The sequence below is a fragment of the Urocitellus parryii genome, chromosome 11 (assembly GCF_045843805.1).
Source record: "Urocitellus parryii isolate mUroPar1 chromosome 11, mUroPar1.hap1, whole genome shotgun sequence".
NCBI classification, from domain to species: Eukaryota; Metazoa; Chordata; class Mammalia; order Rodentia; family Sciuridae; genus Urocitellus; species Urocitellus parryii.
The window spans coordinates 55,338,203-55,355,529 of record NC_135541.1 but is presented as its reverse complement, the minus strand read 5'-3'; the positions used below and the strand labels follow the sequence as shown (position 1 = coordinate 55,355,529).

The following is a 17,327-nucleotide window of genomic DNA, read 5'->3' as shown; positions in this document are numbered from 1 at the left end:
TTTACCCAGGAAAGTATGCAGTTTTGTGATCCAATTAAACTTCTTTCTAGTGATCTCATCCTTTCAAGAAGATACCTGACATGACCAAGAGTGGAAATTTATTAAAGTATAACATTTGTATGGTTGGTCCAAAAATGACACATTGCTGTACAAAGTATACAGAGGTGATAGATTTTTTAAAAATTAATTTACTAACTGAAATTAAGGGAAAAGCCAAGAAGGCAGAAAGAAAATCAGGATTTGTTAGGGATAGTCTACAGTTTCCCAAATCAATCATTTAAGTTTAAAATGACTAGTTGTAACTTCTTATGTAATTCCTTATAGATTTTTCCCATAAAAAAATATAAACAAAATTTAACCAGGTCTTTTCCTAATATATACGCTCAAGAAATATCCAGAAACATATTTATTCAATATCACCCAGGTCAAATATACAAACATACAATATGAATTTCATTCATTTATTCACTAATTCATAATTATTGAGATACAGTGACAGTAAGAGTAGAAAAATATAAAATTTGGTTAGCAACTAATTATCGCATTAGGTTTATATGAAGTTTAAATAAGTTATATATTATAATACTTTCATAAATATTAACTGCTAGAATAATTTATACTAAAACATTGGTATGGATTGTTTTTCTTTTTTATTGTTTTGGTTTTGAGAAGGTAGAAAGGGAAGAAATGTAAGAGGTAGTACGGAAAGCAAAGGAGGGAGAGAAGAAAGACAAAAGAAGGGAAATAAAAGCCAATAAGACTCAAAACTAAAGATAAGAAAGAAGAAAGTGAGACAGAGAAAGGAGAGAGATTTTAAGTTTTACTTGTACAAACAAATAAACAAAAATCAGAGGAGCTGGCTTTGGCAAATATGGATTTCATTCCGAGTCTTTTTGGTTTTGATGGTGCTTTTTGTCTTGTTCTATTTCATTGCTACTTGTCATAATACACTACTCAAACATGCCAAATAATATTTCCATTCTATTTTAATTATAACATGACATTGACTCCCTAATATCCTACTAAGCATCTTGATATAAAATTTCTACTCTTAAATAAGGTCAGCCTGAAACATTTTTGAGGCTATTCATTTTGTAATAGATAAATTACATAGTTGGCTATAATTCAGCAAGAGGTTTTTAGAAGATTTATCATTTGAAGGATGCATATGGTGGAATACAGCTGGGCCCAGAGAACATTTTCAGGGAGAATATGAACAGGAATGTACTTATCAGAAAGCATCCTTCATGATGTTCTTTTTTATCCCCCCATGTCTTCAGATTATTGTTTGGCTTCTTTCATGAAACAGAACATTTTTGACCATTTTTGTACACTTAATAAACTTAATCAATTTCAAAGTATGATATTATCATTATTCACCAAGACATATCTATTCAGTGCCAAACATATTAAAAATGAGAAAAAAATACATTGTTTTTAGACTGTGTTAATAAGAATCATGGTATTGAAAAACTACAACTCCTCTGAAATTTTCTCATATAGCTCTAAATTTCATGTTAAATATTAAGCAGATAAAAAGTAGACTTGATAAACAAATTGGCAAACAGATTTAAAGTTTTTTACGACTTAATTTACCAGAACAATGTAATTTAATTGAGAGCCTTTTAAAAGTAGCATATGAAGAACCATATGAATGGTTTCAAGATTTGTGGGAAGTTCACAGGTATTGCCTGAATGAAGGATGGAGGGAATTTTTAAAAAGTATAATCTTCTAGCTTCCCTAAGGAAAGTTCTAATGGATAGCACATAAAAAAAATGTGGGATACCATGAGGAAATTAAAAAATTTTGAAAGATAATTCTGATCTATTTCTATTTCCCTCTCCTAGGTTGAGAACCAAGATTATAAAGATAATACTTTTTGAAATCAAATAAAGATGAATGAAACTCCAGTTAAACTATACAATTGTGCAACCTAGTTCAAGTCAGTTTAATTTGATTAGCTTCATTATTTTCAGGTATAAAATGGAAATTTCAATACCTATTTCAGAAGATTAAATAAACCATAATGATTAGTTTTAAACTAGGTTAGACATTATGACACTTTAATAATTATTAACTACTGTAATAATTTTTACTAAAGCCTCAATATGAATTATTTTCACTTTTTATTGTTTTGTTCTTTACAAGATGGAGAAGAGATGAAGGAGGTAGTATGCCATGGGATTGAGAATGAAGGCAAAAAGAGGGAAAATGAAAGTAAGATAAAACTGTTGAGTTTCGCCATGTGCTAGATGGTGTGCACTTTACACATACACAGTGAGGATTATATGAGCTTATGCTAATGCACATAAAAGTACTTGGCAGTATGCCTGGTATATGGTAAGCACTAAGTTATTAGTTTGTTTTCCTTTGAGTGCTATATACGTAGTTATCATAAATAAATGCAAATATAAATATGGTAGAAGACAAAGAAGCACTTTTAATAAACACATTATATGAGGGGCTGAAGGGACAGATCTATAAGGAGACAAAGACAACATCATGTAAGAAGTGGTGTTTTACTGTTAAACATAAAGATCAGAGGCAGCACAGAACAGGAAATGATAATTGTACTACAACATATCACTTCTGTCTTTTTTCCTTTTCTGTTTCCTCTTCTTTATCTCTTTGTTAACCATTCATTACTTCAACAAATGTCTAAAGTTAGGAGTGAATGCCACATATGGCAGAAGATGAAAGAACATTCCATTTCCATTCCCTTTGTTTCCCACATCAAGCTCTCATTCCAAAGTTGCTATAAAATGACATAAGGAAGATAACGATGTAGAATTTTTTGTCTAAATTAAGTTTAGTGCTATACTGCTTTTTTATTATATTGTGGGTAAAATCTTTGACAGGGAGATTGCATATTTGAGCTGACAGAGCAATGGTGCATTATGTAAAGTTTTGTTTAATGAACAGAATTAGCATCTACCAAGAATGCCATAAATTTGTGAGCAAATCAACATATAAAAACAAATAGACCTGGGTTTATATAAGAGAGCCTCTACAAGTGACTCTGGTATGCATCTTTTTGAATATCATGTACAATTTTCTTGCTACTTACATTTTTAGGGAAAGGCTGATGTCAAGTAGCTGTTTGTCATGGAAGTACTCTTTGCATTGTTTTCACTATGATTAAGGATGAGAAATAGAGATTCTTATATTTATTTAGTCCCTAGATATTCAAATGTGATTTCATAAATAGTATATATAATTTTCCTAACTACTCATAAAATTTGGTGGATGAGCTGATGAGTAAGACTTTATATTCTTGGCACAATTTGCTTTCTTTGTCATCCATCATTTTATTCCAGAGAAAGAACATTCTCAGAATACTGACCTATAAAAACAGTTGAGTATCTTTTCGGGTGGTGCTACCTTCCAGGATGGAGTCAGGTAAAAATATAGTACTATATTTGCATGTGTGTGTGTGTATATGTGTGTCTGTGTAACACTCCTGGGATTCTGCAGACTATATCAGGTAATTTATTTTCTAGTCTGATGTCCTTCATCCCTTTTACCAATATCACCCCAGGCAAAGATTTTTCCTCACAACTGATATCTTTCTATTGTTTTTGAAGGTTAGCATAAGTATCCTTTTTACAATGTATAAATATTACCCGAAGAACATGTTAATAAATAAATAATAAATAAATAATAAATCAGATTCTTAGATATCATCCCCACAGAATCTGATTCAGTCACAAAATCTCTAAGATTGAGTCACAAAATCTATAATTGTAGCAAATACAACAGACTACTTTAACTTAGAACGTCCTCGCCCATGAGAAGCATGACTCTAGAATGTGGGTAATTCTGTTCCCAGCATTATTATCAACACTTCTGGCTAATGGGACATTTATGTAGCTTCCTTCATGGCTTTAGCACCAAACTAGTAATCTTCCTCTAGAAATTGCCCTACCCTTATTCTCAAGAAATTTGACATCCATTTTGATGAGCTTGTCAATAATCAGGTTTTGAAATTCTTCAAAAATCAATGACAATCTTAAAGAACTTTATTCCAGATTTTGGTATCATCCTGAATTGCTTCAACATTTTACAATTTTTAGTTCTGAATATATTCTCTTCATATGAAAATATTTTATCTTAACTTTTTCATTTTCTCTTAATAAGCTATGTTATTACCATTTCATAATAAAGTTCTCTGTCCTTATTCTATCCTTATTTAGCTAATAATAGAAACCTCCAATTTTTCAATAACTATTGTGTTTGACCTATTTTTAGCATTCATTTCTCTCCCTTTCACAAATATCCTGTTAGGTAGCTATCATTAATCTCATTTTACAGATCCAAATGAGCATCCAGGAGATTAAGAAACATATTGAAGGGTATACAGCTTTTATATAAGAACCAAGATTTAAAACCATTTCTTTATGACCCAAACCAGTACCCTGAGTGGCAGAGCTTTCCTACTCAAATCATTTGGTCAAGAAATTATTTTTACTTACCTCTTCTAGAATTCCTATGCCACTCACACATTCTTGCTAGACACCTTTACTTAACTATGCTCTTTATCTCTGATGCTTTTTAAAATCAACAAATAAATTAAAACCCATTGTAGCATTTATATATTCTATATATAAATAGCTCTCATGGAAGACAGTTATAGCCGATGATTTTATATATATATATATATAAACTGTATATGTATATATGTGTATATATACATATATATACATATATATACATATGACTCATAATATATGACTATATATGAGACTATATATATATATGACTGCATATATGTATGTGTATATATACATATGACTGATATATGTGTGTGTGTATATAGATACACATACATACACACCAATCTCTACAGAATCTATTAGTAAATTCCGGAAGCAAGAAGTAGTATATAGTATGAAGGGTTGTCCATGGAGTCAGGCAGATCTTTTAAGTCACATTTCAGCATTTACTAACCTTGTTATCTTGACAAGTCACATGTCTTGTCTTTAGTTTATTATACACCAAAATCAATATTATCTACCATATAGGCTTATAGTGAAGATTAAATAATGCCTTATATTTGATATTTCTAGAATAATGCCTTGAACATAGCTGATAGTGAACAAATTCTGGACTGTAAATTTCCTAACACTGATTTCTACTTCTCACCCTTAGAACTAACCAGCAAAAATCATTTCATTTATTGGATCTATAAGAAATGTCAGCTATCAGAGGAATTGTTAAGACAGCTGGGAGCTAATGAGGTACCAAAAAAAAAATAACAACAAAACTCTATATCTCAAAGGTATTAAGTTCAAACTAATTATCAAAAGATTATATTTAGTATTAGCTAAACTTAACATATGTGCCCAATACTTCCTAAATTACAAATAAATAAATAGATGAGGCTTTGACTTCACAAAGTTGAGAAAAATCTCTTCAGCGTCCCATTTCATTCAGTATATTTAATTTTGTCAATAAGAGGTAGAGGTGTTATGATTAAGTTCTACACGCGTATTACTTTTTCAACAAAATAAATACATATGTACAAATCTTCTGTACCAAAGTGTCAATCATATCTCTTCAAGAATGCCAGATGTTCTCCTATACCACAGAATCATGTGATTCTACTTGAGAAAGTTGTATTCCACTGGTATCTCATCACAAATGTCCATGTTGAGTGCATCATTTGGGACTAGAGAGAATCAACTGTTTCTCAAACAATAAATTGAATATCTGTGAAGACCTTATTAATTTTATTGACAAATTTCATATAAACTATAGGATTCATGGATGATTTCATTTACTAGTTACGTGATGTTTATAATATACTTATTATGTCTGAATTTCTTTTGAAAAATCTAAAATCACTTCATCATTACTTTATACTTGTTTTCTAAATAAAATACAGTTCTTTGCCATGAGTGCATTATATGAGTAATACACCTGGAAATGGGCATATTTAATTGTTCTATGTTTATGTTTTCCTCAGTATATAACTATACCAAAGTGCATCTAGTTTCCCTTCCTTTCTGAACATTCTCTGTCCTCCCATGGTTGTGATACTATTCCAGATTATTTTTTCTCTTGTTATTATAAAACAAACCCCACTAAAAGCTTGAAGTCAATATTTCATGTTGTTATATGATTGTTTGGGTACAGAATTATACTCATTTTCACTAAGGGACAGCCTTTCAATGTCCAGAGACAAGAAAGTTTAGGAGAATTGTACTTACCTCAGTAGTCCAAAGAAGGGCAATGTGGCTAAAATATTGCCACCATAGGAAAAGATAAGATTGTTTAGACTATAACAGTTTGGGTTCAAAGGCTAGCCCTTATGTTCCACTCTTTTTAAAACTTTAGTGAGGAGAGAATGCAAGTTCTACTAAGGAAGTGAGATAGTTGCACATTGAGAGGCATACAAAAAGAGATAACCTGACACTCTAAGGCAGAACATGACTGGCTATATCTAAGGTTTTATGGATATGTATTCTCTTTTTATCTTTCTGTCTTTCTCCTTCCCTTCCTATTCCCCCCTCAGACTCACACACAGTAAAAGGATATATCTAAAAACAAGATCATTAATGAAGACCCTTCTACAAAGAAGTTTTGTCTCTGAGAACTTTACCCAAATATATTCCTTAGTTCTGTAAATTCTTTTTCCTTGATCTGCAGGTCATCTTCTAATCTTCCTATTATAATAACATAAGATTCACTGACTTTCTTCTTCCATTCGTCTAGCAAAGAAAAACAAATGAGATTGATTGATGGTTGTGTTTTGCAAAATGTAGACACAGATCATAACATACAAGTAATCAAAACCCTGTTTTTTATTCTGGATTCTACAATACTTAATTTAAATTACTGATTGTGAGTTTAAAATGCAGATGTTTATATTTAAAATGCAATCATATTGAATTGTAGTAATTAAGAATCCATTTGATATTGGATAATATATTTACATAGAAGAATATATTTGACTTATTTCATTTGATTTTATTGCATTTTAATTATAGCAATCTCTAGCTGTTAGAGTTTTTAGGTTTTAAGTACTAGATACTTAAAGATATAATTCTAAAATCTCTATATTCAACAGTATTCTAATTTTTTTCTATAACATTATACCAAGGAATTAAAATAATATTTTATAAGAAATTTTCTGTTTTCTGTAAATACCTTTCAGAGAAAAAATAGTTAAGTTCAGATACTCTTCCCGACACTTTTACATAATGCATTGTAATATCTTCTGTATACAAATTAACACATATTCCAATGAGTTATTTAGTTATTTGTAACTATAATTGAACCATTACATTTAAGAAACTGAGAAAAATTACCAGTACACGTTTGGGTTGGTCTAGATTTATAATTCCCCATTTGTCAGAAGTTTTTCCTTTTCTCCAATGCAGTTCTTCAGGTCACAGGATTCTAAGTTCAAGTGCAGTGACAGTCCAGTTGAAAAATACTTTGATAGTCTGGCTAAAAATAAGCAAGCTGCCAAATGGAATGTCATGCAATGATGACAAAGAACAAAACTGTGTGCCTTCAGGGGTGGAATTATAAAGGGAAGTAATCAGTCTGTTTAAAAGAGCTATACAAACTATAAACAGCAAATGTTTCAATAGGATTATTTGCATTTATTAACTGACCTACCCATACATACCTTGACTGACCATCTAATAGGTAAATCTAAACAGTGGTTCAAATACATATGAGCTTCACTAAAATGCTATTGAAATGATCTAGATCTTCTTTCAGGATCCTTTTTCTCCTCAGCCAAGATAATGGCTGTTGGAAAAGTGTTTGGTGATAGAATTTGTTTACATAAATAATTAATGGATTGATACTCTATGGTATGTATTAATATAAATAAATGTAAATTTTTGCCTACATAAGAGCTATGAAATAATATTTGTAGAATTTTCAAAATAAATCATGACTCATTGATTATTCTGATCATAACTATTAAAGATAAGAATCTAAGACACAGAGATTTATAAACAGTGATTCACAAAATAATAAGAACAATAAGAATTAGGATAAAGAGCTTGGATGTTGGCTGCCTGCCAGATACTAATCTAAAAGCCTTACATCCATTTTGTCATTGTTACCTCATATACTCCTATAAGGTAGATATTCACATTTTATGAATGAGACAATTCAGAGTTGCTAATATGTGGTAGAATCTGAAATCATTTCTGGGACTACTTGACTTGAACATCAGGGCTGGATAGTATTATTGTTAGGTCTCTTATATTCCTCCTTCATTCATCTATCTTTATTTCAGGGGGTATAACTTTTTTGTATGCATATTTTTCTGTTGATATAAATGAACCTGGGGTATGAAGCAGAATAAATGAAAACCATAGGAAAAGTTTTATCAGATTTTTAAACTGCATAGTTTTTCTAAATAATCTTATTATACCTAGAAGGTATAAACCTGAATCTTGAAGTTCACCTGTAAAGAATATACTTTTAATTTAACACATAGAGATTTTATATTTACTATTTTATTCAACATTCCAACAACTTTTGAAGCAAATACTTAGACAAATTCAGGACTGTCCACACCATTTTCTATGCAAAGATAATCTAAGTTCCTAAGGAATAGGTTTCCATATTGTCAAGAAAAAGTTGAAGTAGAATTTGGCTCACAGGCATATCTGTAGTTGCCTGGTTATAACCTCCTTCTCTTTCCTTATCAGTACCTGCTGTTGTGACTGTTGATAGCTACCATGATGCAGGAACCTCTTGTTTCTTGGTTTATATATTCTTTGTATACATTCTTCTTGTTTGAATGCCAGAATGGTCGTGAGGGAAATATAGAAGGGTTTAAATAGACAGGACAAGATGACAAGTGAAGAAATGGGGGGCAGGGCAAGAACAAAGGAGCACAGATTACGTTTTCTGATTGGGTCAACTTCCTAGTTGACAAAAGTGGTGATGGACACAAGCAGGGAACCTAGTCAGACAGACACTTCCATACTCATGCTCCTAAGCAGGGATTCAATAGAAAAACTAAAACAGATGTGTGGGCAGAGGGGCCACCAATCAATAAGTGAAGAGAATGTGGACAGGAGAAGAGATAAGGAAAGGAGGAAATTCCAGAGACCACAAAAAGAACAAGCCAACCCCCCCCCCCACCACCACCACCACATTCCCAGCTCTGAGGAACCTTCTCTTTAGAGAAGTCTAGCTATTTGTTGCTTTTGCAATAAACCTACTTTTTGTTTGCTCTCTCTGTGTCCTGTTCTTCAAGTCTTTGCTGAAACAAAGGCAACAAACCCAGCACCCCTAGATGGTAACAGTCAGTGCCCCAAACTGTCCCTCAGCATGGTGTGATCCCCATTCCCTAATTTTGAAAGTCTTTGCTTTCCCCAGATACGCTGTCCTCAGGTCCATTAGCCCAGGAACTGGACTTCCTTAATGTATTTCAATCTTTTAATTAGTTAATTAATTAATGGTTTGTACAGGGAATTGGACCTACCAGCTCTAACCACTGAGCTACTCCCCCAGTCCTTTTTTTTTTTTTTAATTTGAGATAGGGTCTCACTAAGTTGCTTAGGGCCTCTATAAATTGTTGAGGATGGCTTTAAGTTTGGGATCCTCCTGCCTGAGCCTCACAAATCTCTGGGATTACACACTTAGCTGGGATTACAAATTTATGCCACCAGGCTTGGCTAATGCTTTTCAATCTTAAAGACTGTATTTCACAGTGTTGCTTTTTCGTTTCTCTTTTCACATTTTGTATTCATGCATCATAGTTGTATTTAATGGTTAATTTGTTTTTATGTATTTGTACATACACACAAAATAACAATAAAATTTGGCCAATATCACTCCCCAACACTTCCCCACCTCCCACCCCCTGGTCCCTTTCTTCTACTGATCTACCTTTGATTTTCATGAAATCCACCCTTCAACACACACACACACCTTTCTTTTTCTTTTTCCTCTCTAGCTTTCACTTAGGGGAGAAACACATACAACCCTCTCTGAATTTGGCTTATTTCACTTAACATAATGGTCCCTAGTTCCATCCATTATCCTGTAAATGACATAATCTAATTTTTTTATGGCTGAATAAAACTCCATTGTGTAAACAAACCACATTTTGATTTATCCATTCATCTGTTGATGGACACATGGGCTGGTTTCATAGTTGGGCTATTGTAAAATGTGCTGCTATAGACATTGGCACTGCATGGCATTCTTTAAGAGGCTTGCAATCTCCCAGGACTAATTCTTGGGAAACAGTATTCTAGGTCTCTCTCCTCTCAGATATCTCTAAAACAGTCCATGGCTTCTATACCTTAAATTCAGAGGGACATGTAGGAGCACAACTCTAGGCCTTCTTGAGAAAATTTAAATCTATTTCAGTTCCTTTTTCCTCTCTCTACCATCTCAGATCTTCTATCTATGTGTATGTATAAGTGTGTGCATGTTTTTTTTTATCATTAGTTGTTCAAAACATTACAAAGCTCTTGACATATCATATTTCATACATTTGATTCAAGTGGATTATGAATTCCCATTTTTACCCCGTATACAGATTGCAGAATCACATGGGTTATACATCCATGGTTTTACATACTGCCATACTAGTGTCTGTTGTATTCTGCTGCCCTTCCTATCCTCTATCCCACCTCCCCTCCCCTCCCCTCCCATCTTCTCTCTCTACCCCATCTACTGTAATTCATTTCTCTCTCTTGTTTTTTTACTCCTTTCCTCTCACTTCCTCTTATATGTAATTTTGTATAACAGTGAGGGTCTCCTTCCATTTATATACAATTTCCCTTCTCTCTCCCTTTCCCTCACACCTCTCATCCCTGTTTAATGGTAATCTTCTTCTCATGCTCTTTCTCGCTGCTCTGTTCTTAGTTGCCCTCCTTATATCAAAGAAGACATTTGCCATTTGTTTTTAGGGATTGGCTAGCTTCACTTAGCATAATCTGCTCTAATGCCATCCATTTCCCTGCAAATGCCATGATTTTGTCATTTTTCAGTGCTGAGTAATAATCTATTGTGCATAAATGCCACATTTTTTAATCCATTCATCTATTGAAGGACATCTAGGTTGGTTCCACAGTCTAGCTATTGGGAATTGTGCTGCTATGAACATCAATGTAGTAGCTGTATCCCTATAATACGCTCTTTTAAGGTCTTTGGGGAATAGTTCGAGAAGGGGAATAGCTGCGTCAAATGGTGGTTCCATTCCCAGCTTTCCGAGGAATCTCCATTCTGCTTTCCAAATTGGCTGCACCAGTTTGCAGGCCCACCAGCAATGTACAAGTGTACCCTTTTCCCCACATCCTCGCCAGCACTTGTTATTGTTTGACTTCATAATGGCTGCCATTCTTACTGGAGTGAGATGGTATCTTTGGGTGGTTTTAATTTGCATTTCTCTGACTACTAGAGATGGTGAGCATTTTTCGTGTAATTGTTGATTGATTGTATGTCCTCCTCTGAGAAGTGTCTGTTCAGGTCCTTGGCCCATTTGTTGTTGGGTTATTTGTTTCCTTATTGTTTAATTTTTTTTTTTAGTTCTTTGTATACTCTAAATATTAGGGCTCTATCTGAAGGGTGAGGAGTGAAAATTTGTTCCCAGGATGTAGGCTCCCTATTTACCTCTCTTATTGTTTCTCTTGCTGAGAAAAAACTTTTTAGTTTGAGTAAGTCAAATTTGTTGATTCTTGTTTTTAACTCTTGTGCTATGGGTATCCTATTAAGGAATTTGGAGCCCAACCTCACAGTATGTAGATTGGAGCCAACTTTTTCTTCTATCAGACGCAGAGTCTCTGTTTTGATATCAAGCTCCTTGATCCATTTTGAGTTAACTTTTGTGCTGGTGAGAGAAAGGGATTCAGATTCATTTTGTTGCAGATGGATTTCCAGTTTTCCCAGCACCATTTATTGAAGATGCTATCCTTCCTCCATTGCATGCTTTTAGCTCCATTGTCAGGTATAAGATAGTTGAAATTTTGTGGATTGGTCTCTGTGTCCTCTATTCTGTACCAGTGGTCCACCCGCCTGTTTTGGTACCAGTACCATTCTGTTTTTGTTACTATTGCTCTGTAGTATAGTTTGAAGTCTAGTATCACTATACCGCCTGTTTCACTCTTCCTGCTTAGAATTGCTTTTGCTATTCTGGGTCTTTTATTTTTCCAGATGAATTTCATGATTGCTTTATCTATTTCTATAAGAAATGCCTTTGGGATTTTGATTGGCATTGCATTAAACCTATAGAGAACTTTTGGTAATATCACCATTTTGATGATGTTAGTTCTGCCTATCCATGAACAGGGAATATTTTTCCATCTTCTAAGATCTTCTTCTATTTCTTTCTTTAGGATTCTGTAGTTTTCATTGTATAAATCTTTCACCTCTTTTGTTAGGTTGATTCCCAAGTATTTTTTTTGAGGATATTTTGAATGGGGTGGTTGTCCTCATTTCCATTTTCAGAAGATTTGTCACTGATGCACAGGAATGCCTTTGATTTATGCATGTTGATTTCATATCCTGCCACTTTGCTGAATTCATTTATTAGCTCTAGTAGTTTCTTCGTATACCCTTTTGGGTCTGCTTGGTAGAGGATCATGTCATCTTCAAATAGTGATAATTTAAGTTCTTATTTTCCTATCTTTATGCCTTTAATTTCTTTCATCTGTCTAATTGCTCTGGCCAGTATTTCGAGAACTATATTGAATAGAAGTGGTGAGAGAGGGCATCCCTGATTTGTTCCATATTTTAGAGGGAATGCCTTCAATTTTTCTCCATTCAGAATGATGCTAGCCCAAGGCTTAGCATAGATAGCTTTTACAATGTTGAGGTAAGTTCCTGTTATCCCTAGTTTTTCTAGTGTTTTGAACATAAAGGTATGCTGTACTTTGTCGAATGCTTTTTCTGTGTCTATTGAGATGATCATATGTTTCTCATCTTTAAGTCTGTTGATGTGGTGAATAATATTTATCGATTTCTGTATATTGAACTAGCCTTGCATCCCAGGGATGAATCCTACTTGATCATGGTGCACAATTTTTTGATATGTTTTTGTATCCAATTTGCCAGAATTTTATTGAGAATTTTTGCATCTAGGTTCATTAGAGATATTGGTCTGTAGTTTTCTTTCTTTGAAGTGTCTTTGTCTGGTTTCGGAATCAGGGTGATGTTGGCCTCATAAAATGAATTTGGAAGAGCTACCTCTTTTTATATTTCCTGAAATAACTTGAGAAGTATTGGTATTAATTCTTCTTTAAAGGTTTTGTAAAACTCCACTGTATACCCATCCAGTCCTGGGCTTTTCTTGATTAGTAGTTTTTGATGGCTTCTTCTATTTCCTCCATTGATATTGGTCTGTTTAAATTGTGTGTATCCTCCTGACTCAAAATCTGGGCAAATCATATGACTTAAGAAATTTATTGATGTCTTCACTATCTTCTATTTTATTGGAATATAGGGTTTCAAAATAATTTCTAATTATCTTAGTATTTCTGTACCGTCTGTTGTGATATTGTCTTTTTCATCCCATATGTTAGTAATTTGAGTTCTCTCTCTTCTTCTCTTCGTTAGCATGGCTAAGGGTCTGTCAATCTTATTTATTTTTTTGAAGAACCAACTTTTAGTTTTGTCTATTTTTTCAATAGTTTCTTTTGTTTCAGTTTCGTTGATTTCCATTCTGATTTTAATTATTTCTTGCTTTCTGCTACATTAGCTGTTGTTTTGCTCTTCCTTTTCTAGGGTTTTGAGATGAAGTATGAGCTCATTTATTTGTTGGATTTTTTCTGTTTTGAGGAATGAACTCTAGGCAATAAATTTCCCTCTTAAAACTGCCTTCGTTGTGTCCCATAGATTCAGATATGTTGTGTCTGTATTTTCATTTATCTCTAAGAATTTTTTGATTTCCTCCTTTATGTCTTCTGTAACCCATTGATCATTCAGTAACATATTGTTCATTTTACAAGTAATGTAGGATTTTTCCTTCCTTCTTTTATCATTGATTTCCACTTTCATTCCATTATGATCAGATAAGATACATGGTATTATCTCCACACCATTATATTTACTAAGGGTTGCCCTATGGCATAATATATGGTCTATTTTTGAGAAGGATCCATGTGCTGCTGAGAAAAAAAGTATATCCACTTGATGATGGTTGATATATTCTATATATGTCGGTTAAGTCTAGGTTATTGATTGTATTATTGAGTTCTATAGTTTCTTTATTCAAGTTTTGTTTGGAGAATCTGTCCAATCGTGAGAGAGCTGTGTTGAAGTCACCCATAATTATTGTGTTGTGGTCTATTTGATTCTTGAACTTGAGGAGAGTTTGTTTTATGAACGTTGCAGCACCTAAATATTGATAATTGTTATGTCTTGTTGGTGAATGGTTTCTTTTAACAGTATATAAAGTCCTTCCTTATCCCTTTTGATTAACTTAGTCTTGAAGTCGATTTTATTCAATATGAATATGGCCACCCCTGCGTGCTTCTGAGGACCATGTGCTAGGTATGATTTTCCCCAACCTTTCACCTTCAGTCTGTATGTCTTTTCCAATCAGATGTGTCTCCTGAAGGCAGCATATTGTTGAATCTGTTTTTTAATCCAGCTTACCAGCCTATGTCACTTTATTGGTGAGTTTAAGCCATTAACGTTTAGGGTTACTATTGATATTTGGTTTGTACTTCCAGTCATGTTTGATTATTTATCTTTTTTTTTTAATTTGGTTTCTTTCTGCATGATTAGCTTCTCCCCCCCCCCACTCTCTCTTTACTGAGGTACTTCCCACTGATGCTTTTGGTTGTTGTTTTTCATTTCTTCCTCGTGTAGTGTTTTGCTCAAGATGCTTTGCAATGCTGGTTTTCTGGCTGCAAATTCTTTTAACGTTTGTTTTTCATGAAAGATTTTTATTTCATTGTCATACCTGAAGCTTAATTTTGCTGGATACAAAATTCTTGGTTAGCATCCATTGTCTTTCAGCGTTTGAAATACATTGTTCCAGGATCTTCTCGCTTTCAGCATCTGTGATGAAAAATCAGCCATTAACCTTATTGGTTTACCCCTGAATGTAATCTGCCTCCTTTCTCTTGTAGCTTTTAATATTTTCTCTTTGTTCTGTATATTGGATATCTTCATAACAATGTGTCTTGGCGTTGGTCTACTGTGATTTTGTATGCTTGGTGTCCTGTATGCATCTAGAATTTGTACATCAGTTTCCTTATTTATATCTGGAAAGTTTTCTAAAATTATTTCATTCAACAGATTGCTCATTCCCTTGGTTTGGACCTCTATACCTTCCTCTATCCGGATGACTCTTAAGTTTTTTTTTTTTTTTTTTTATGTTATCCCATATCTCTTGGATGTTTTTCTCGTGGTTTTTTTACCAGCCTTTCTGAGTTGGCTAGACTCTTTTCAAGATGATATATTTTGTCTTCATTGTCTGACATTCTGACTTCTACTTGCTCCACTCTGCTAGTGATACTCTTGTTTGAGTTTTTAATTTGGTTTATAGTTTCCTTTTTTTATTAGCATTTTATTTTTTTTATTATTAGTTACAAAGCTCTTGACATCATATTTCATACATTTGATTCAAGCAGATTATGAACTCCCATTTTTACCCCGTACACATATTGCAGATTCACATCAGTTCCACATCCACTTTTTTACATACTTTCATACTAGTGTCTGTTGTTTCTAAGATTATTGTTTGATTTTTTTTATAATCTCTATCTCCTGGTAAAGTTGCTTATTTGATTATTGAATCTGTTTATGTCATTCATTTTCAATGTGTTCTTTCATTGTTTGAATTTGCTGTCTCATGTCCTCTTTAAGATTCCATTCCATCTGTATAAGGTATTCCTTGAGTTCTTTATTTGACCATTTTTCTGATGCCTCTAGGTTCTCCTGTAGATTTAGGCTGTCCTGCATTGTTTGTACTCCTTTTCTTCCTTGCTTTTTCATGCTGCTCATGTTACTTCCAGTGCTGTTTGACTGCTGAGTTACTGTTTACTCCTATAAATTTATTTTGGTTTTGTGTATCTCTGGAGTCTCTCCTTTGGGATGGGAGACTATGACTAGAGATGATGAATTTTATTGCACTTTAAAGGAGATTCATTCATTTCATAAAATGCATACAGATTCTGATGGCATATAGCGATCTGTGGTTTGGTCTTGGGACTTATGTTTAGGTTGAGTGATATGATGGTATAGAGGTTGGTATATCTTGGCAACCTTGGAAGATTGCTCTACTGATGATGGATATTAACAGGAGAATGGTCCGTAGTATTTGGAGGTAGCTAGGGAATTGGTTGCACTATATAACGCCTGGGAACATTTATTTATACACATTAATAAATTACACAGAAACAGTGTCCTAATGCTTGGGAGGAAAGGTATTAGAAGGGGAGGGAAGAAGTGGCTAAAGAGAAAGAGAGTAAACAGGTAGAATTCAAGAAAAGGGGAATAAGGAAATTGAAAAGAAATGCAAAGACAAAAAAAATTAAAATAAAATAAAAATAAAATAAAAATAAAAATAAATTAAAAAAATATTTTAAAAATGCAGTCTTAGAGTTTGATTAACTTCTCTTCCAGTAGGTGGAGCTGTGCCCACTGGGTCAAGCTTCTCTCAATATGCAGGAACCAATCCCTGTGAGGCGGCTCCTCCTCCCCCACTGGGTGTATCTCCAAACCTGGGCTCCCAGGACCTTTCCTGGTCTCCAGTCACTTCCCTGCTTTCCCTCCAGCCAGGGCCCACTCACCGGTGACTTTCACCACAAAACTGGCTACACGCTAGATACTACATGAGGAGCTCTGTAAAACAATAGAAACCTAGCTTCCATTTCCAGAAATTCTGTTTCAGTTGATCAAGAGCAGGGCCCAGGGATCTGAATTTTAACAGGTACTTTAATTATTCTAATTAGATGTTCTTTAGAACATCCTTTAAGAAGCATTATTTTAAGGTCTAGAGATGCCTACTTACTGGAAGATTTTTTGGTCTTCAAGATCCATGAAAGAGAAAAAAGAAAGGACAAATGGAAGAAAAAGAAAAGAAAGAAGATTGTTTCAGATTCTCACTTGTTCCATTTTCTATGGTAATTTCTTGAGCAACATTGATATGCATGTCTCAATTTTAAAAGTGATCCACAAAAAAATGTGGAATCAGTCAAAATAACCTATCATAGGTAACTGGATAAACAAGCTGAGATATCCATAAAAAAGAATATTATTCAGAGATCAAAGGAAGGAGCTATCAAGCCATGAAAAGTTATTGAGATAACTTGAATGCATATTGCTAAGTGAAAAAAGCCAGCCTGATGAGGCCATATACTGTACATTCCCAGTTCTTTGATATTGTGAA

At 33.6% G+C, this 17,327-nt stretch overlaps 1 protein-coding gene across 1 annotated transcript in view; it reads right to left on the bottom strand.

Moving 5' to 3' along the window:
* Tnni3k (TNNI3 interacting kinase) overlaps positions 1 to 7,351 on the bottom strand; it is a 277,900-nt gene extending 270,549 nt beyond the window's left edge. The window contains exons 1-2 of the mRNA XM_026409759.2: positions 7,312 to 7,351; positions 6,603 to 6,711 (exon numbers count right to left, since the gene is read on the bottom strand). Of these exons, the coding sequence (XP_026265544.1) occupies positions 6,603 to 6,711; positions 7,312 to 7,351 (149 nt within the window). The remainder of the gene's footprint in view (positions 1 to 6,602; positions 6,712 to 7,311) is intronic.
* Between the last annotated feature and the right edge of the window lie 9,976 nt (positions 7,352 to 17,327).